Source organism: Mobula hypostoma, chromosome 19, assembly GCF_963921235.1.
Source record: "Mobula hypostoma chromosome 19, sMobHyp1.1, whole genome shotgun sequence".
NCBI lineage: Eukaryota > Metazoa > Chordata > Chondrichthyes > Myliobatiformes > Myliobatidae > Mobula > Mobula hypostoma.
In genome coordinates this window covers 17,558,689-17,580,779 of record NC_086115.1, presented here as the reverse complement: position 1 = coordinate 17,580,779, position 22,091 = coordinate 17,558,689, and the positions used below count along the sequence as shown (strand labels likewise).

Genomic DNA, 22,091 nt, shown 5'->3' with positions numbered 1-22,091 from the left:
GAGAAATTGCAGCGTAGGTAGCCAATAAAGTACGAGACCATGACCAGGTGGATCGTAAAGTGAGTGTCCATTCTATCTTTCAAGAGTCTTATAACAGCGAGGTGCAAGTTGCTCTCGAGCCCGGTGATACATGTTTCAGGCTTCTGTATCTTCTGCGCAACGGGAGGGGCGGGAAGAGTGCAAGTCTGAGGTTGTTTGGTTGGGGTCTTTGACCAGCTCACCTGCCCGCTCCTCACCTGCCCGCTCCTCACCTGCCCGCTCCTCACCTGCTCAGTGACGTCGGATGCTGCGTGTGACCGGCAGCCCGGAGCCGGGTGGGGGCGGGGGACACTGCCTCGGGATTGCCGGCGCCGGCTGCAGCTCGGGAGCCATGGATCGCCTTACCTCCGCCCTCCGCAGCCTCCAGTCTAACTCGGAGTCGGTCACGAACGGGATCTGTGGGATTTTGGCGCTGGCCAGCGTCCGGCTATACAGTGCCCTCAACTTTAGCTGCCCGTGTCTACCCGGCTACAACACTGCGTACGCGGCGGCGGTCCTCCTCCTACCCTGCGTCGCCCTCTTCATCTGCGGCCTCATGGTGAACCGACGCTGGCTTCTGCTGCTGCGGGAGTGGCGGAGGCCCGAAGGCAGTCGACCCAGGGACGGCAGTGCTCTGCTGTCGCTGCTGCTCGGAGTGGTGCGGAGCGCCGCGCTGCCTCCCGCCTCCTGGCTTATCGTGGCTCTGCTCGATGGCAAGTGCCTCGCCTGCGCCCTCGCTACCAGTCTGGAGCCCGGTCGCTTCGCCAATGTTAGCAGCTACACTGCGGCCGAGCTGCGCGCCGCCCTGGCCCGGCTTCCCTGTAAGGACCTCGCCTCCGTGCTGCTGCCCGGGCACCCCCCCTTTTCCAGAAAGGCAGCCTACCGGTACCTGCGCACTGTCTCCCAGGTAAAGCCAGCCGCCTCCCACCCTACTGCTCCGGCCACGGCAGGGCGGGGGGAGGGACTCCCGTGAATACCGGCACTGGTCCACTGGTCCAGCTGGCTTCTCGGACATTTTATTTCTCTGCCGTCCAGCGATAGCCAGGGGTGCGGTGACCAGAGTCTACACGATCCGAGTGTTGGACATTAAGATCAGCTTAAGATCGGGGGGGGGGGGGCGGGCGGTGCTCAGGGAGCCGAGGGCTAGAGAGAAGGCTGGTGAGAATGCAGAAGGTCGTGGTGTTGTGGGGAATGGGGAAGAGACTGGACAACTGGACAAGCTGGGACTATCCCCCCACACCCCGGAGCAAAAACGACTGTGAGTGACAACAGAGAAGTTTATTAAATCGCAAGGAGCAGGGATGGGTGGGTAGTCACAGCCTTTCTTCCCAGAGTAGAGAAGTCACAGAACAATACTTCCTAGGGACAAGTACTTCGGCCATAACGATTATGCCCAGCAGCGTGCACTTGGACCGTAGCCCTCCAATCCATGAATTTAACCAAACTTCTCTTAAATGATGAGATCGAACCTGCATCCACTACTTCGGCTGGAAGCTCGTCCCACGCTCGCACCACCCTCTGGGTGAAGAAGGTCCTCGCTCCCAGGTTCCCCTGAAACATTTCACCTTTTACCTTAGTCTGAACCTAGAGGGTGCAGAGTTAAGGTGAGGAGGAAACGCTTTAAAGCGGCAAGAGTTTCATAGGTAAGCTGCCGGATGAATTGGTTAAGGAAGGTGCGTTAACGACATGTAAAAGGGACTTGGGAAAGTTTATGGTTAGGAAATGTTTAGAGTGATGTCGGTCAAACGTGTGGAAAAGGGACTGGCTCAGGTAGAGAACCTGGTCGGCATGAATGAGTTGGGCCGAAAGGCTTGTTTCCGTGAAGCGACTCTAAAGCGCTGGACAGATGGGGCAGAGTACGACCAGAAACTGCAGCGGAATCAGGTTCTTCGGCATACGGAGACTCCGCCATTCCACCATGACTGATTTATCTATCGCCCCAACCCACTACCCTACTTTCTCCCGTAACCTTTGACGCCCCGACTACTCAGGAACCTCTCAACCTCCACCTTAAATCAGTTCAATGAATTGGCCTCCACATCCGCCCACGGCAATGAATTCCACCGATTCACCATCTACTGGCTAAAGAAATTTCTCCTCATCTCTGTTCTAAGTAGACTTCCCTCTAGTAGTCTGTGACTGTACCCTCCGGTCCTAGGCTCACCCACTACAGGAAAAATTCTCACTGCATTCACTTGATCTAGACGTCTCAATATTCGATAGGTTTCAATGAGAACTGCAGCAAGTACAGGCCCAGAACTATCGATAAACGCTTTCATTCCCGGAATCATTCTCGTGATCTGCTGTGGACCTTCTCCCAAGCGAGCACATCCTTTCTCAGATAAAGGGCCCAAACCGGCTCACAATATTTCAAGTGCGGTCCGACCACTGCCTTATAAAGAATGAGTATTATACCCTCGCTCTTATATTCTAATCCTCTCGAAATGAACGCAAGCATCACCTTTGCTTTCCTTACCGCTGACTCACCCTAAAGGTGCAAGTTGACCTTTAGGGAATCCTGCACGAGGACTCCCGTGTCCCTTTGCAGCTCTGATTTCGGAATTTTCTCCGTTTACATAATTACGTACACCTCTATGCTTTCTACAAAAGCACATGACGGTACACTTCCGTACATTGTACTCAATCTGCCACCCTTTGCCTATTCTTTCCATCTGTTTAAGTCCTTCTGCACATTCCCCGCTTCCTCAACACTACTTGCCCCTCCTCCCATCTTCATACCATCCGCAAACTTACACACAAGGCTACCAATCGCCTAATCCAAATCTTTCACATCTAACGTAAAAAGAAGTGGTCCCAAATCTGACTCCTGCGGAACACCATTAGTCACCGGCAACCAACCAGAAAAGGCCCCGCTTTATTCCCACTACTTGCCTCCTGCCAGTCAGCTTATCTTCTCTCCCCGGTCGTACCTTTCCTGTAATACGATGGTCTTTTATCTTGTTAAGCAGCCTCATGTACGACACCTTGTCAAAATCCTTCTAAAAATTCAAGTAAACAACATCCACCGACTCCCCTTTGTCTATCTTACCTGTTATTTCCTCAAAGAATTCCAACAGATCTGTCGGGCAACATTTCCCCATAAGGAAACCATGCCGACCTTGACCTATTCTATCACATGCCTCCGAGTATCTCAAAACCTCATCCTTAATAATTGACTCCAACATCTTCCCAACCACTGATTGTCTAATTGTCTTAAAATTTCCTTTCTTCTATCTCCCTCCCTTATTAAAGAGTGGAGTGACATTTCCAATTTTCCAGTCCTTCTGAATAATTCTAGAATCTAATGATTCTTGAAAGGTCATTTAATGATGCCACTACGATCTCTTCAGCTAACTCTTTCAGAACCCTGGGGTATAATCCAGCGGGATTTTCAGCTTCTCAAGTATCTTCTCCTTAGTAAGAGCCACAACACTCACTTCTGCCCCGTGATGCTGTCGAATTTCTGACAGACTGACACAAAATACTTATTAAGTTCCCGCGCCATTTTGTTGTCTCCCATTGCTAACTCTCTATCATCATTTTCCAGTGGTTCAATATCCAAGATCTCCTCTCTTATTACTCTTTAAATATTTGAAAGAAACTTTTCATGTCTTCTCTTGTATTATTGGCTAACATTCCTTCATATTTCATACTTTCTGTCCATATGAGTTTTAGTTAGTTTTCAAAAGCTTCTCAATTATCTAACTTACCACTATTTTTTGCAATATTACATGCCCTCTCTTTTGCTTTTATGCTGTCTTTGACTACCCTTGTCAGGCACTGTGGCCTTTAGAATATTTCTTAATCTAAGAAATGTATCTATCCGGTGCCTTCCTTCTCCCCCCTCCCCCCCAGAAACTCCAGTGATTGGTTTTCTGTTGTCATTCCTGCTAGTGTCCCTCTCCAATGAACTTTGACCAGCTCCTCTCTCATGCCCTGTAATTCCCTTTACTCCACTATAATATCGATATATCTGACTTTATCTTCTTCCTCTCAAACCTCAGGGCGAATTCTATCATATTATGATTACTGTTTCTTAAGGGTTCCTTTACCTTAAGCTCCCACATCAAATCTCGTTCATTACCCAACACCCAATCCAAAATTGTTTCTCCCCTAGTGGCCTCAAGCTACTCTAAAAAGCAATCTCGCAGGCATTCTACAAATTCCCTCTCTTGGAAACCAGCACAGCCTGATTTCCCCAATCTACTGGCATATTGAAATCTCCCATTACTATCCTAATATTTCTATCTCCCGTTGAAATTTGTATCCCACATCTTGGCTACTATTTGGAGGTCTGTATTTAACGCCCATCCATGTCTTTTACCCTTGGAGTTTCTACCCACAAGGATTCTACATATTCCGATCCTATGTCAACTCTTTCAAAGGATTTGATTTCACTTTTTCTTACCAACCGGGCCACCCCACCCCTCTATCTACCTGCTTGTCTTCTCGATAGAATGTGTATCCTTAGATTCTAAGCTCCCAAATTAAGATCTTCTTTCAGCCAAGACTCAGTGATGCCCACATCATCGTATCTGCCAATCTCTAATTGCGCCACAGGGTCATCTACTTAATTCCATATACTGCATACATTAAAATATAACAACTTCCGTCCTGTATTCACCACTCTTAACAATTTTGCTCCCGTGTTACACTTATCCTTCTGGCTCCCATCCCCCTGCCAATTTAGTTTAAACTTTCTCCAACTCTCCGGCAAACCTGCCCGCAAGGATATAGGTCTCTCTCATCTTCAGCTGTAACCCGTCCTTTTATACATCCCCCAGAAGAGATTCCACTGATCCAGAGATTTGAACTCCTGCCCCCTGCACCAATTCCTCAGCCATCTTCCAAATCATCCTATCCTTACCCTCGGTGGCGCTTTCTACCTAACGCCCTGTGTTCTCTCTTCGGGACCTCCTCATGTTCCCTGTGGTCTGGGGCCCGCTGTCTGATGCCACAAGAGTGGAAAGTGTGCATGGAGCCCGGAGGGGTGGGGAGTTCCCTATACCAACCCTGCCCTCCTGCTTCCGGTTCACAGGGAAGCTCGAGGCGGGACGGCCATTCTGTCCATCCAGCTGGTGCCTGATAGCGAGGTTGGTGGTCCAGGGACCAGCCGCTGTGGGATTGGGTTCAGGAGGGTGACTGGGTGAGTGCGGGATCGGAAGGGACAGCTCGGGTTACAATGGGTCTGCTCTGCTCCTCCGGCACTGTGTTTGTGTCCTCTGTGTTCTCAGGCGGTGGGATGGACCACCCTCTTCCTGCTGATCCTGGCCGCATTCCTCGCTCGCACCCTGAGGCCGTGCTCTCGACAAGTCAACCCACTGCGGAACTGGTACTGGGGTAACTATCTCGATCTGGAGGAGAAGATCTTCGAGGAGATGTGCTGCGAGCATGCGCACACGTTCGCTCGGCGCTGCGTCCGCGAGTTCTTCGTCGGACCGGGACAGGAGGGAGCAGAAGGCCAGGAGAGTGCGAAGGGGACGGAGGGGGAGGCGGACTGGCCTCTACACGGCATCACCAACAAAGAGCAGCTGAACCAGCTCCTTCTGCGATGGGACAACTCCAGGCCCCCACTGGCCATCCAGGACGATGGCCGGCAGACCCCTGGGCACCCAGGGCTCTCTCAGGGCCCGTCGGGAAACGGTGCACGGCACACCCGGGTTTAAAAAGCCATTCCGCCCCTCCACTACCTTCACCCCAAGACCAAGTGGGACTCCGAGTTCCGAGAGGGAGCGGGAGCGAGGGGCGAAAGGAGGACTAAAGGGAGAAAAGCGAAGGGGGCGAGGGGTAGCTCCCTTTGGCTTAACGATTCAGTTATTTGTCCGACAGTGCCTACACATCCGCAAGCAGAACGTACAAAATCCACACAGACACGCCAGCGCCCAGGGCCAGGATCGAACTCGCGTCTCCGGAGCAATGAGGCCAACATCACCAGCCGCTGTACCATTGAGGCTCATCGCTGTGGTGGTCAAGTGCTAGAATTAGAAAAAAACGAGAACAAGAGCAACTCATTCAGCCTTTCGATTCTGCACCAAAGCCGACTAGCGTCAGTGTCCTGCCCGTTCCCCCACGGGCTGAAGACGTCTGATCCAGTCTTGAATATGTTTGCCGTGGCGCAGCCCCCCATCGTGATTCCCAGTCCACAAGGATCCATCCAGCCCAGTGACCCCGCTTCCACACCCCCATCCCCCTTCAGCCTCTTCTCTCTGCTCACCTGAACTATTATCTCCACGCTCCCCGCCTCAGAGACAAGAATCCAAATCACCATTCCTGTCCCAGCAAGATCCTCATTCCCAGCAACGGGACCGACCACTCTCAGACCTGCCTCAGGCACTCCAGACGGATCACGTCACCATCCCCCTACACGGACACTGCAGAGAACCCTCCCTGAAACTCCCAAAGCCTCCCTGAAAACTATACCTTCCTCACCAGTTTTCCTGGAGATATCTGCCTCAGTGTCACCCAGAAGGGAGGCGCGGACAAGCCAGAGACCCCGCATGAAGCGCCGAGGGAGGGAGAAACCTCAGAATAAACCCAGCCCGTCGCACCTCGACACCCCTTGCCCAACTGACCTCACCAGCCACATCGGAGCTCGGGGACATCGTCCCTTTCCCCATGAGGCCACCAGAGAACATCTCTCCCTAAATGAGGGGGCCACGTCTGCAGACTCGAAGGGCCGATGGCCTAATTCTGCTCCTGTATCTTATGGTTTAAAAATGTAGACTGAGGGGGTTGTTCCTTTGATATACTTCTCTGTGTTCCAATCTAAGAAATTATCACCCCATTGTCGTCTAGTGGCAAAACAACAAATTCTGCGCAAAATAAAGCAATAACAGTAACTTAAAATAAAGTTTTCTCAGAGCATGGCAGGTACTCAGTGGTATTTATTAGGAGAAAGTGAGTGTTAGTTTTCAGAAACAGGTTCATGTAGGTCGGACCCCAAGAGTTTTTGATGGGAGGGAGCTTCACTCAGTGTCTGACCCCAAGGCGTGTGATGTGACCGTAGGGGTGGGTGATGGGATGGAATGGAGGAAGCTTTACTCGGTGTCTGACCCCCGGGATGAGTGATGGGACGGTGTGGAGGAAGCTTCTCTCGGTGTCTGACCTCGGGAGTGAGTGATGGGACGGAGCGGAGGGAGCTTTACTCTGTGTCTGACACGGGGTGAGTGATGGGATGGTATGGAGGGAGCTTCACTCGGTGTCTCACGCCGGGAGTGACTGATGGGACAGTGTAGAGGGTGCTTTGTTCTATTTCTGACCCCGGGGTGAGTGATGGGACGGTGTGGAGTGAGTTTTACTCTGTGTCTGACACGGGGTGAGTGATGGGATGGTATGGAGGGAGCTTCACTCGGTGTCTCACACCGGGAGTGAGTGATGGGACGTCTTGGAGGGAGCTTTATTCGGCGTCTGACACCGGATGAGTGATGGGACGCTGTGGAGGGAACTTCTCTCGGTGTCTCACACCGGGGTGAGTGATGGGATGGAGTGGAGGGAGCTTCACTCGGTGTCTGACCCCGGGGTGAGTGATGGGACGGAGTGGAAGGAGCTTTACTCTGTGTCTGACACGGGGTGAGTGATGGGATGGTATGAAGGGAGCTTCACTCGGTGTCTCACACCGGGAGTGAGTGATGGGACGTCTTGGAGAGAGCTTTACTCGGCGTCTGACACCGGGTGAGTGATGGGACGGTGTGGAGGGAGCTTCTCTCGGTGTCTCACACCGGGTGTGACTGATGGGACAGTGTAGAGGATGCTTTGCTCTATTTCTGACCCCGGGGTGAGTGATGGGACTGTGTGGAGGGAGTTTTACTCGACGTCTGACCCCGGGGTGAGTGATGGGACGGAGTGGAGGGAGCTTCACTCGGTGTCTCACAGCGGGAGTGAGTGATGGGACAGTGTAGAGGGAGCTTCACTCGGTGTCTCACACAGGGAGTGAGTGATGGGACGGTGTGGAGGAAGCTTCTCTCGGTGTCTGACCTCGGGAGTGAGTGATGGGACGGTGTGGAGGGAGCTTCACTCGGTGTCTGACCCCGGGGTGAGTGATGGGACGGAGTGGAGGGAGCTTCACTCGGTGTCTCACACCGGGAGTGTGTGATGGGACGGAGTGGAGGGAGTTTCACTGTGTCGAACTTTTGTTTTCTATTTCAAATGATGCCTTATTCATAAATTGTTGTATAGAAACAGCGAATGTTCAGATTTGCATTTTCAGGAGGATTAGTTTTATTCCATCGGTCAACAACACACGAGAAGGTTCTCCGAACCGACACTACCCTCTGCACCGGGTGCCCAAGTAGCGTTGGGCTGAGGTATTGCTGGAATTTGTGGAGAAGCCCCTTCAAAGATTCAAACAAAGGCTACAGCTTCTCACCCTCTGTGTGTACGTGGAACCCAAACTGCACCAGGACAAGGGAACACACACAAAATGCTGGAGGAACTCAACAGGCCAGGCAGCGTCTATGAAAAGAGTATAGTCGCTGTTTCTGGCCGAAACTCTTCGGCAGGACTGGAGAAAAAAAAAAGCTGAGGAGTAGATTTAAAATGTGGCAGTGGGGTGGACGGGAGAGAGGAACACAGGTGAGACGTGAAACCTGGAGGGGGAGGGATGAAGTAAAGAGCTGGGAAGTAGATTGGTGTAAGAGACAGAAAGACCCTGGAAGAAAGAAAAGGGGGGAGGAGCACCAGAGGGAGGTGATGGGTCGGCAAGGAGATAAGGTGAGAGAGGGGAAAGGGGATGGGGAATGGTGAAAGGGGGACACTATCGGAAATTTGAGAAATTGATGTTCATGCCATCAGGTTGGAGACTACCCAAACGGATTATAAGGTGTTGTTCCTTCAACCTATGTGTGACCTCATCACGACAGTGGAGGAGGCCATGGATGGACATATCGGAATGGGAATGGGAAGTGGAATTCAAATGGGTGGCCACTGGGAGGTCCTGCTTTTTCAGGCGGAAGAAGCGTAGATGCTCTGTGAAGCTGTCTCCCAATCTACGTCGGGTCTCACAGATACAAAAGAGGCCACACCGGGAGCACCAGATACAATAGATGACTCACAGGTGAAGTGCCCCCTCATTTGGAAGGACTGTTTGGGGCCCTGAATGGTAGTGAGGGAGGAGGTGTAGGGGCGGGTGTAGCACTTGTTTCGCTTGCAAGGATAAGTGCCGGGAGGGAGATCAGTGGGGAGGGACAAATGGACAAGGGAGCGATCCCTTCGGAAAACAGAAATTTAGGGGTGGGGGAGGGAAAGATGCGCTTGGCGGTGGAATCCCGTTGGAGCTGGCGGTAGTTCCGGAGAATTATGTGCTGGACGCGGAGGCTGGTGGGCTGGTAGATGAGGACAAGAGGAACCCTAACGTTGTGGGAGGATGGGGTGAGAACCGGCGTGCGTGAAATGGAAGAGATGTGGTTGAGGGCAGCGTTGATGTTGGATAAAGAGAAGCCCCTTTCTTCGAAAAAGTAGGACATCTCCTTAGTTCTAGAATGAAAAGCCTTATCCCGAGAGTAGATGCGGCGGAGACGGAGGAATTGAGAGAAGGCAGTGGCGTCTTTTCAACTAACAGGGTGGGCATGATGACTCAGGCTGAGTGACCAGGATAAGATCTAAGCCTCTAGACGAATCGTGAACTGGCCCCTTTGAACGTGCGCAGTGTCAGGGGAACGGTGCGATATATCAGCGTCTTGCGGTACCTGGCTGATGTGATTTTCCGCAACTACCGGAATTGGTCGCGATGGTGGCCCCATGGTTTATCTGTGTGGTGGGGGGCAACGATTATCGCGCAGCGACCTGGGGAATCAGCTCTGGGGAGGCGACTTCTCAATCACCAAAGTCAAGGTGGTGGTGGGCGTGGGGGCTCCACGTGGTAGACTTACTGTACCGAAACACTCCGCTCCGGCTCACCCGTGCGGAGCAAGCGGCTGGCCGGCCTCGAGCAGCCCCGCAAAGGGGCTCAGAAAGCGAAGCAGGGTCAGAGGGAACCGCGTAAGCTCCAGACAGAGCTCCAGCACCTTCTCCTCCTGCAGTGAAGGGGGGGGGGGGGGCGTGAGGGAGGAGTTACGAAGGCGGGCAAGCCCAGGACATCGCCGCCGAATCCTCCAAGATCATCTGACGATCCAGGGTCCACACCGTGGAAAAGGATGGGTCGTGCTCACCTTTCTTCTAGCAGAAGGTTCACAGGGGAAGCGCTGTGAGGACTGATCAGTGGCGGACATACTGAGGATCTGCAGGGTATGACAGGAAGGCCACGGGCACCACAGCCCCACAGAACTTCCTGTCCTCTCTCTGTTCTGGGACAGGTGATCCACCCAGACCAAACCCGTGCCGTACCTGGCTGGAAGGGCTTTCCCAGCCTCCTGCTGCTGAGGGACGCCATTGCAATGTGCAGGACAGCGGGTGGACGTCTGGCTAGTCAGCTTGGAGCAGGAGAAAGCCTTTGACTGGATATCGCGCACGTATTTGAGGGACGTACTCTCCAGAATGGGATTTGGGATGGGAATCGTGCAGTAATCCTCCCGCCCAGCCCCTCTCTCTACAGTAGGAGAACAACCGTACACCGTCGTCCTTCCCCATTGAGCCCCTGCGGTGACTTCTCTGAACTACAGCGTGTCCCTCAGCACGGACTCCTGCAGCCTGGAATGCGCCCGCTGGCAGCCATCTCGATGTGTGGCAGACCAACAAGTTTGGGGCCTCTTTCACCCAGTTGATGATCTGCCAACAGCACTTGATGCTCGGCTCTGTGGGAACAGATCGTAGATGAGAGTCCTCTGTCACTCGTCTGTCTGCTATGGAGTTTCTCCAGACGCTCTTTGCAACCCCACAGTCCCACAGTCCGCAAAGAGGCGGGCTACTGTCCCTTCCTCGCCATGGTCATCCCGCAAGGCGGAAGGGCTGTGTGGTGATGCTTCGGGCATGCAGTAACTGGGAAACCGCCCCACTGTGCACATCGAATTCGTCTCCTGTAGTGTCTGCAGGACGTTCCTTGCTGACCGCTGCCTGGTCAAAGGTGCTGGTCTGGAAGAACTTTTCAGCAAAGGACAAGGGAATGCTGTGCAGCAACGGGGTCAGACCCATCCTTGCCAGTCCTTGTGCAGGATTCCATTAGGGTTAACATACAAACTGAGTTGGTGGCAAAGAAGACAAATGCAATGCTAGCATTCATTTCGAGAGGCATAGAATATAACATCAAGGATGTAATGCCGAGAATGTATAAGGCAATGGTCTGATTGGTCAAATGGTTACATTTGGAGTATTGTGAGCAGTTTTGGGCTGCATATCGGAAAAGGGATGAGCTGGTATTGGAGAGGCGCTAGATGAGCTTCACGAGAATTACCCGGGAATGAAAGGGTTAACATGTGAGGCGTGCTTAATGGCTCTGGGCTTACACTCGCCGGAATTTAGAGGAATGAGAATCACTTTGTTGCCAGTATGTAAAACATACCAGAATAGATTGTGGCTCGGTGCCAAGCATAAAACACAGGAAAATATCGTGACAAGCAACACAATAGCAACCAACAGTTTACGAGACAATAGCCATGAGCAATCAATAATTAACGAACATTCTCATGCGCAAACGTCAACGAACAAATTAAAATAAACATGAACATATGAAGAGACTAACAGAACAAGGAGAGCTGGAAAGACCACTTGACGGATGTTGTGCAGGGACGAGTGAGTTTCGTTGAGAAGCTGGGGAGCTACAGGAGAGGCTTCGGGGGTGACGTGTGGTCCTGAGGGCGATGGATTTGCAGCGACTCCCTGCTGGCAATTTGGTGAATAGGAGGTTTCTAGGGTGGGTGGAGAAGGTCGTGATCCACTGATAGATAGTGTAGCGGAAAGCCAGACAGCGAGCTGGGCTAGTTTGCTGTGAAGCAACTCCGGAACAATAGTGTTGAAGGCAGAGCTAAAATCCGCAAACAAGATCCTCACGTAGGTGTTGGGGGAGTCCAAATGTTGAAGAATGTAATGAAGACACTGCATCAACTGAACACTTTCCTGTATGGGGGGGGGGTGATCTTATTGAAACATATCGAATATTGACGGGCCTAAAATGAGTGGATGTGGAGACGACGCTTTCAATAGTCTAGGACCAGAGGGTACAGTCTCAGAATAGAAAGGTGTCCACTTGGAACAGGGATGAGGAGGAATTTTTCAGCTAGAGGGTGGTGAATCTGTTCAGTCCACTGCCATTCACAGGTACGGGGGCCAAGTCATAGGGTGTTTTTAAAGCGAAGGTTGATAGGTTGGTCATGGGCGTCTATGGTTATTGGGAGGAGGCAGGAGAACGAGGTTGAGAAGGACAATCAATCGGCCATGATGGAATAGCAGAGCAGACGCGATGGGATGAATGGCCTAATTCTGCTGCTCTGAGAAGATCCCGGTAAAATACAGGCATTTCCCACAGTACAGCATGGTTGACGCTCGTCGCTGGGAGCTGCCGTCTCCCTGAAATCAGCACCCCGACGGCATAACAATATGCCATTTGTATAAGTCCAATGCTGGGGAGCTACCAGCGCATGGAACATAAATGTGGTTCTGAATATTCACTTGGCTTGATTGTAGGTAGGGCACTGCAGCACCATCCCCTGCAGGTGGACCAGGTTAATTTGCCTAGTATTTGCAAATTTGCATTCAATCAACAAAGTCTCTATTTAAACCAGAAAAATACAAGCAGTGACGGTCACAGTCCCTGGGTCGCAGCTATTAATTTGCCTCAGAGAAATACCCGCGCAAATCCTCTTTAGGTTTATTTTTCATTTATTCAAATGACGTAGTCATCACCTGCAGGGCCGGTGTTTATTGTCCATCCCAATTGTTCTTGAGGAGGTTATGGGGGGTGGGGGTGTACTGTCTTCTTCAGCTGACTGGGAAAGGTGTTTCCACCGTTTCACTGTGCTGTTGGGGTGGAAGTTCCCGTGTCTCGGCCCAGTGACGACAGAGGACTGGTGATATATTTCCAAATCAGGATGCAGTGTGACTTGAAAGAGAGCCTGCAGTTGGTGTTTCCCTGCATCCGCTGCATTTATCCTTCTTGTTGGGAGAGGTGGTGGGCTTGGAGGCTGGGGGGCGGGGATGGTGCATAACCTCAGTCAGTAAATGCAGTGCATTTTGCAGTCGGTACGCACTGTAGCCATTGTACGCCACAGGTGGAGCGAGGGGGTGTTTAGACTACCATACAGCTTTCTTACACCTGCCTTCACATCTCATTCTGTCCCCTTCAGAGATCTGTCTCTCCATTCTGTCGCCCTTTAAAACCGGACATTGAGTGTTAACATCAACAACGTTAATAGTGACAAGGGAACAATGCTGGGCCGCATCTGGAGATACTTGAAAGTCAAAGATAAAGAAAACTTATTATCAAAGTATGTATATGTTACCGTGTAATACCTTGAGATACATTGTCTTCCAGGAAAACAAAGAAATGCAAAAGTATATAACAAAGATATGTCAATCAATGTGAAAGTAAGATAAATTGTGCAAATAGTATACGCGTATAATACTGAGAGCATGAGTTGTAGAGTTCTCGACTGTGAGTCTGTAGGTTCTGAAATCAGTTCAGTGTTGATGTGAGTGAAGTTGCCCTCTCTGGTACAGGAACCTGAGGTCCTGCATCGCCAGGTTCAGGAACAGTTATTGCCCTTCAACCACGAGAGAGCATGGCCTGGATGGCGGGGGTACTTGATGATGGATGCTGCTTTCTTGTGGCAGAGGTCCTTGTAGATGTGATTACTAATGTAGAGGGCTTTGATTGTGATGGACTGGGCTGTATCGACCACTCTCAAGACTTTTCCTTTCATGGGCATTAGTCTTTCCATACCAGGTTGTGATGCAACCAGTTAGCACCAACTATAGACGTTGGGCGGATAATTGAAAGCTTGGTCAAGGAAGTAGGTTTGGAGGATCGGCTTAAAGTAGAGATGAAGTAGCCCCAGCAGAGGAGGACAATAGACAATAGACAATAGGTGCAGGAGTAGGCCAAATGGGTTATGGGATAACTTGTGTGTGGATTACAGTGATAGGAAGGTGTGAGGTCACACTGGGATTTGGAAACGAGGATTACAATGTAAAGTTGAGGCCAGGTTAGCAAGAGTCACCGTAGGCCTCTGAGCAGGGGACTGGGTGAATGGACCAGAGTGCGTTAGTTCTTGGACAGTGAGCTGAGGATTAGGAGGTGAGTCACTTATATAGAATGTAGAACATCACAACACAGTGCAGGCCTTTCAGCCCAGAATGTTGTGCCGAACTTTTAGCCTATTCCAAGATCAATCTAACCCTTTCCTCCCTCTTAGTCCTCATTTTTCTATCATCCATATGCCTATCTCAGAGTCTCCAACATCTCCCTAATGTATCTGCTTCAACCACCACCCCCGGCTCTACGTTCCGTGCATCCACCACTCTCTGTGTAAAAAACCTGCCTCAGAATTCTCTCCCCCCACTATACTTTCCTCTGAGCAGCTTAAAATTATGCCCCCTTGTATTAACTATTTCCCTCCTGGCGGTGGTGGGGAAGGGGGTGAATCTGTCTATGCTATTTATGACTCTTATTATTTTATTCACTTTTATGATGTCAAGCCTCATTCCTCTTCACCCCAAAGAGAAAAGCCGAGCTTGCTCAGCCTATCCTCATAAGACATGTTCATTAGACTGTAGCGATTATGTCCTAAAGTTACTCACTTTTTAACTCCAGATTTCAGCATTAGTTTCTTACATATCTCTTTGTGGCCTTGTTGAGAATTCTTTGGAGAGTCCAAGGCGTCCTTGAGAGGGAATTTAAATTGAATGGCAATGTTACCTCGCGGTTTGACACTGACTTCACAAAGCAGATTTAAATAAATACAAATTACATCAGCATTTAGCCAACAATGAAACAACATCTCACACTTGGCCCCGGTGTGACGTTAACCCAACCCTCTCCTCCCTCAAGCCATCAGGGGGAGGTGGGGGTGGGAGCAAAAACCGGGGGAACCAGGGTGGACTTTTGCCGCGAGTTTCGGTGCGCGCAGTCAAGTACGTGCAGACTTCAACCCTCTTCCTGCCCCTCTCAGGGGCCAGCAATGGTCATAAAGTGACAGAGCATTACAACACTGAAACGGGCCCTTCGGCCCATCTAGTATCTGCCTAACTGTTATTCTGCGTAGTCCCATCAACCTGCACCTGAACCACAGTCCTTCACGGCCCTCCCATCCATGTACCTATCCAATCTTCCCTCAAATGTTGCAGCCGAACCCACATCCGCTACTTCTTCCGGCAGCTCGTTCAACACTCGCACTCCCTCTGAGTGAAGAAGTTCCCCCTCAGGTTCGCCTTAAATAGTCATAGTCATAGTCATACTTTATTGATCCCGGGGGAAATTGGTTTTCATTACAATTGCACCATAAATAATAAATAGTAATGAAATCATAAATAGTTAAATAGTAATATGTAAATTATGCCAGTAAATTCTGAAATAAATCCAGGACCAGCCTATTGGCTCAGGGTGTCTGACCCTCCAAGGGAGGAGTTGTAAAGTTTGATGGCCACAGGCAGGAATGACTTCCTATGATGCTCTGTGCTGCACCTCGGTGGAATGAGTCTCTGGCTGAATGTACTCCTGTGCCCACCCAGTACATTATGTAGTGGATGGGAGACATTGACCAAGATGGCATGCAACTTAGACAGCATCCTCTTTTCAGACACCACCGTCAGAGAGTCCAGTTCCATCTCCACAACATCACTGGCCTTACGAATAAGTTTGTTGATTCTGTTGGTGTCTGCTACCCTCAGCCTGCTGCCCCAGCACACAACAGCAAACATGATCGCACTGGCCACCACAGACCCGTAGAACATCCTCAGCATCGTCCGGCAGATGTTAAAGGACCTCAGTCTCCGCAGGAAATAGAGATGGCTCTGACCCTTCTTGTAGACAGCCTCAGTGTTCTTAGACCAGTCCAGTTTATTGTCAATTCGTATCCCCAGATATTTGTAATCATCCACCATGTCCACACTGATCCCCTGGATGGAAACAGGGGTCACCGGTACCTTAGATGTCCTCAGGTCTACCACAAGCTCCTTAGTCTTTTTCACATTAAGCTGCAGATAATTCTGCTCACACCATGTGACAAAGTTTCCTACCGTAGCCCTGTTCTCAGCCTCACCTCCCTTGCTGATGCATCCAACTATGGGACCATCTATGAATGTACTCCTGTGCTCTGCGCAGCAACTATGGCAATATCTCACCCTTCACTCTAAATGTACGACCTCTAGTTCTAGCCTCACCTTACCTCACTGGAAAAAGCCTGCCTGTACTTACCCTGTCTATACCCCTCATATCGACCTCCCCTCATTCTCCTACGCTCCAGTGAATTTTCTCCGTCCTCTTTCAATCTTATTGATAACTTTCCTGTCAGTAGGGTGACCAGAACTGCGCACAGAACTTCAAACTAGGCCTCAGCAACGTCTCATACAACTTCAATATACTCTGCTTTATGAAGGTTAACGTGTCGAAATCTCTCTTCACCAGGTTTGATCCTGGGAATTGATTCAGGACAAAGGGACATTCTGATGTTCCTCTCCGCCCACCATCAATCCCTTCACTCAGCCAGGCGTCGTGGTCCAACCACCCCTCTCCCGCACCCTTCCTGTCTCTGCGCATCCCAACCCAGAAACCCAGTTCTCAAAATGGCTCCTCTTACACTAGTTACACTAGTTATAATAGTTAAGTTTGGGGCCGTGGGACATCTGGTGGAGACGCTGCTTCACCGCTGCAGTGAGCAGCACTAACGTCAGTGGGGATACAATCAGTGACACATAGCGGTGGGGGAGAGGGGTCACTCAGGGCCGGTGAGGGAGCTAGACTAACGTCAGTGGGGATACAATCAGTGACACATAGTGGTGGGGGAGAGGGGTCACTCAGGGCCGGTGAGGGAGCTGGATCAACGTCACTGGGGATGAATTCAGTGACACATGGTGCTGGGAGAGGGGGGTTACTGAGGGGCGGCGTGAAGGAGCTCCCTCGGTTAATCCCCCCGTACCGTTGGGTTTTAACAATAACTTTAGCAGCATTATATGTAAGGACAGCGGAGGAACTCATGTCTGTGGGATGGATTTTCGCAGAATCAGAATTTGGCATATTACCCAACGTGAAAGCCTACAAGAAAATACTAGAGAGCCAGCGGGGATACGGCCATGTTAAATCGGTCATTCCGATGGAAACCGGAAAGAGAGGCGGAAATTGTAGAAAATCTTCATTATATCGGGCAGCATCTGTGGAGAGAGAAGCGGGGCTAATGCTCAGGTCAATGACATCTTATCAGAACCACAGGTAGTTACAAAGGTCCGCAGGTACCCCAGGAGTGGGGAGGAGGTGTTCTGAAGCGGAGGGGCGAAGTTAGGCGCCTATGGTGGGAGAACAAAAACCTGAGTCAACATGGACAAGACAAAAGAGATGATTGTGATGTCAGGAAGTCCAGGACTACTCTCCGTTGCACACCAATGACTCTACGGTGAAGAGCACAAAGTTCCTTGGTGAGAACATAACGGACAATCTAACCTCCTTACTGGTCAATAAGGCACAGCAGCGTTTACACTTTCTAAAGCGTGCGAGGCTCCCCACCCCCATTCTACAGGATCACCATTGAGCGTGTCCTCTCTGGGTGGCACGGAAGCTGCAAGACCCTACAGAGGAAAGTAAACGCCGCCGAGGGGACCATCGGGGTCTCCCACCACCCCACCCCTATTTATGACATTTACGGGGAACTTTGCGGACAAAGGGCCGCGCAGTATCGTTGAGGATGCCGACCACCCATCCCACGATCTCATTTCAGGAAGGGAGCACCAGGACTAGGACTGCCAGACTGGGAAACAGCTGCTTCCCTCGGGCTGTGAGACTCATGAATACCCTGTCACCATTAAGGTCACTAGGACAGCGAGCTATTCACTGTTTACTGTTTACCTGGGCTGAGCAATACATGTGTTTTGAATTATATTTCACTAACTCGTTTATGGTAACATTTTGGTTTATGTGCTGTGCATGTTACATCAGAACATAAGAGACAGGAGCAGGAGTCGGCCGTCCAGCCCGTCGAGCCTGCCCCGCCATTCAATACGATCTTGGCTGATCTGACCATGGACTCAACTCCACCTACCTGCCCTTTTCCCAGAACCCTTAATTCTCCTACTATGCAAAAATCTATCCAACTTTGTCTTAAATATATTCACTGAGGTAGCCTCCACTGCTTCATTGCGCAGAGAATTCCACAGATTCACCATCTTCTGGGAAAAGCAGTTTCTCCTCATCTCTGTCCTAAATCTACTCCCCGAATCTTGAGGCTATGTCCCCTAGTTCTAGTCTCACCTACCAGTGGAAACAACTTTCCTGCCTTTATCTTCTGTCCCCTTCATAATTTTATATATTGCTATAAGATCTCCTCTCATTCTTCTGAATTCCAGCGAGCGCAGTCCCAGGTAACTCAATCTCTCCTCGTAGTCTAACCCCTTCATCCCTGGAATCAACCTGGTGAACCTCCTCTGCACCGGCTCCAAAACCAGTATATCCTTCCTCAAGTAAGGAGACCAGAACTGCGCACAGTACTCCAGGTGCGGCCTCACCAGTACCCTGTACAGTTGCAGCATAACCTCCCTGCTCTTAAATTCAATCCCTCTAGCAATGAAGGCCAACATTCCATCTGCCTTCTGGATAGCCTGCTGTATCTGCAAACCAACCTTTTGAGATCCATGCACAAGCACTCCCAAGTATCTCTGTGCAGCAGCATGCTGCAATCTTTTACCATTTAAATAATAATCTAAACTTCCATTTTTCCTTCCAAAGTGGATGACCTCGCATTTACCAACATTGTACTCTATCTGCCAGATCCTTGCCCACTCACTTAACCTATCTATATCTCTCTGCAGAGTCTTCGTATCTTCTGCACAATTTGCTTTTCCACTCAACTTAGTATCATCAACAAACTTAGATACACTACACTCGGCCCCCTCTTCCAGTTCGTTAACGTATACTATCGTGAACAGTTGCAGGCCCAGCACCGACCCCTACAGCACACCGCTCACCACTGATTGCCAACCAGAGAAAAACCCATGTATCCCAACTCTCTGCTTTCCATTAGTTAACCATGCTAATACACCACCCGCATGTTTTGTGGGTGCACCGTGGGTCCGGATGAACGTTGTTTCGTTTGGTTGTTAATATGTACAGTCAGATGACAATAGACCTCAACTTGAACTTGAATTGCAAACGATTTTCAACATTGTCTGTTCCACGTCGTTTTTGTGAGGTTACAGACCACGGACGTGAGGTGAAAATATTTATTAATGTTTATATCGCGATTAATCTGCTCATTGGCAAACTCAGTGAAATTCTATTAAAACGGGCCAGTGATCTCACCGTCACACGGATGAAGTGGAAGATTTATGTTATAGATGATCAGCAGGAAGTTTTCTCACCGCCTCCCCACTGGGAACCAGGGGGATGTGAAGGCATCATGTGAAACTCGGCCGTGTAAATTGAACAATGACCGCACGGTGAAGTTCTCCCAGTACTGCCTCACCTGCAACGCAACGCTCCCTCATTGCCACACCCACAGTGAGGCGCTCCCTCAGTGTCATCTCTCTCACAGTGCTCCTTCCTCTCTCAGTACTGCCCCTCCCGTCCCCCCGGCTCTGGCCCTCCCGCAGCTCGGCGTACCCTCAGTATTGCCCCTCCCACAGGCGCTCAATCATCACGGCCGGCTACTTTGGTCAGGCTCCGGACCCAATGACATCCGCGCATCTCACCGAGGGAGGGTTGTGCGCCAAAGACCCAGAGGCGGGAGGCGGCGGTGACGAGACTGCCGGGGGCAGAGGGCGGTGGGCGGTAGGGGAATAGGTCAGAAACGGGAAGATGTGACCGAGAGAGCGCCAGTTGATTGAGAATCGAGGATCGGTGCGGGGACATGGATAAGTTCCGGCTGGTGTTCCAGTTCCTGCAGTCCAACCAGGAGTCCTTCATGAACGGAGTGTGCGGGCTGCTGGCTCTGAGCAGCGCCCAAGTCTACTCCAGCTTTGAGTTCACCTGCCCCTGCCTGCCCAGCCACAACCTGCCCTACGCGCTGGTCGTCTTCACCCTGCCGCCGCTGCTGCTGCTCCTGTTCGGCTTCGTGCTCAACAACAACGTGTCGGTGCTGGTGGAGGAGTGGCGGCGGCCGGAGGGGCGCCGATCCAAGGACGGGGCAGTGCTCCGCTACATGTTCTGCTCCACTCTGCAGAGAGCGCTCATCGCCCCCGTGGTCTGGCTCAGTGTCACGCTCCTGGATGGAAAGTGCTTTACCTGCGCCTTCAGCGAGCGCCTGGACCCCCGCACGCTCGGCGCCAACGCCTCCGCCCTGCCCCCGACGCCGGCCGAGCTCCGCCGGCTCCTCGCCACCCTGCCCTGCGAGGATCTCTTCAGCCAGCCGGCAGCCATTTCCCGGGAGGCCGCCCAGCGCTACCTCCGCTGCCTGTCCCAGGTGAGACAAGACAGGCGGAGGTAGGGAGTGCAGTGAGGGGTATACGGAGATGGGATGGTCGAGAAAAGAGCGATAGAACGGGGACAATAGGGGAGGTGTTCACGATGTTGAGGGATCTTCATTCTGTGTCTGGCCCCAGGAATGTATGATGGGACAGTGCAGAGGGAGCTTCACCCTGTGTCTGATCCCGAGAGTGTGTGACGGGATGGTGTGAACAGAGTTTAACCCTGTGTCTGACCCCGAGAGTGTGTGACGGGATGGTGTGGACAGAGCTTCACCCTGTGTCTGATCCCGAGAGTGTGTGACGGGATGGTGTGGACAGAGCTTCACCCTGTGTCTGATTCCGAGAGTGTGTGACGGGATGGTGTGGACAGAGCTTCACCCTGTGTCTGATCCCGAGAGTGTGTGACGGGATGGTGTGGACAGAGCTTCACCCTGTGTCTGACCCTAGAAGTGTGTGATGGGACGGCGTAGATCCAGAAGGAACTTCACTCAGTGTCTGTCCCGGGGAGTGTGTGAGAGACGGTGTAGATGGAGCTTCACTCTCTGTCCCCGGGGGTGTGGGATGGAGCATCACTCTGTGTCTGTCCCCGAGAGTGTGGGATGGAGCTTCATTCTGTGCCTGCCTCCGGGAGTGTGTGAGGGACGGTGTAGAGGGAGCTTCACTCTATGTCTGTCCCCGGGGGTGTGGGATGGAGCTTCACTCTGTGCGTGAGTCCGGGAGTGTGTGAGGGGCGGTGTAGAGGGAGCTGCACTCTCTGTCCCCGGGAGTGTGGGATGGAGCTTCACTCTATATCTGTCCCCGGGAGTGTGGGATGGAGCTTCATTCTGTGCCTGCCTCCGGGAGTGTGTGAGGGACGGTGTAGATGGAACTTCACTCTGCGCCTGACTCCGGGAGTGTGTGAGAGACGGTGTAGAGGGAGCTGCACTCTCTGTCCCCGTGAGTGTGGAATGGAGCTTCACTCTGTGCGTGAGTCCGGGAGTGTGTGAGGGACGGTGTAGAGGGAGCTGGTAATTCAGGGATGGTGTATACGTGTGACTCCCTCTCTCCTCTCGCCCAGACCCTGGGTTGGTGTTTCCTGCTGCTGACCACTTTCCTGGCGTTCCTGGCCCGAGCCCTGCGTCCGTGCTTCACCCAGGTCGTTTTCCTGAAGACCAGGTATTGGTCTCATTACATTGACATCGAGCGTAAGCTCTTTGAGGAAACCTGCAGGGATCACGCAAGGAACTTCGCCAAGGTCTGTGTCCAGCAGTTCTTCGAGGAGATGCAAGGAGAGATGAGGAGGGGGTGTGCTCCTCCCCACTCCCCGGGACTCCGCACGGAGGAGGAGGAAGAGCCCAAACTCTTGGGCATCACGGACAGTAAGAATATGAATAGACTGCTGAGCAATTGGCACAACAGCAGACCGCCGCTGAACGTGAACACTGCCCCCACCCAGCCCAAGCAACTGACCGACGCCAAGCTCAACAACTGGGGACAAGTCCGGTGGGAGAAAGTGGCCTTCTATAGCAAGGTGTGACGTGTCTGAGTGTGGCCTCCGTGGTGCGAAAACAAACTTCTTCACTGTTGCCCCGTGCCTGGTTTGGCCATTAACCCGACCGGGA

The 22,091-nt window shown here is 51.6% G+C and overlaps 2 protein-coding genes across 2 annotated transcripts; both read left to right on the top strand.

Moving 5' to 3' along the window:
* The first annotated feature begins 370 nt into the window (after positions 1-370).
* Positions 371-5,684, top strand: LOC134358764 (calcium homeostasis modulator protein 3-like). The gene is made up of 2 exons (XM_063071226.1): positions 371-925; positions 5,253-5,684. Exons 1-2 carry the CDS (start codon positions 371-373, stop codon positions 5,682-5,684), a joined length of 987 nt encoding a protein of 328 aa, XP_062927296.1.
* A 14,250-nt stretch (positions 5,685-19,934) lies between these two features.
* On the top strand, positions 19,935-22,006 carry LOC134359120 (calcium homeostasis modulator protein 1-like). The gene is made up of 2 exons (XM_063072089.1): positions 19,935-20,486; positions 21,548-22,006. The coding sequence occupies exons 1-2, from the start codon at positions 19,935-19,937 to the stop codon at positions 22,004-22,006; spliced, it is 1,011 nt and encodes a 336-aa protein (XP_062928159.1).
* Positions 22,007-22,091: the final 85 nt, after the last annotated feature.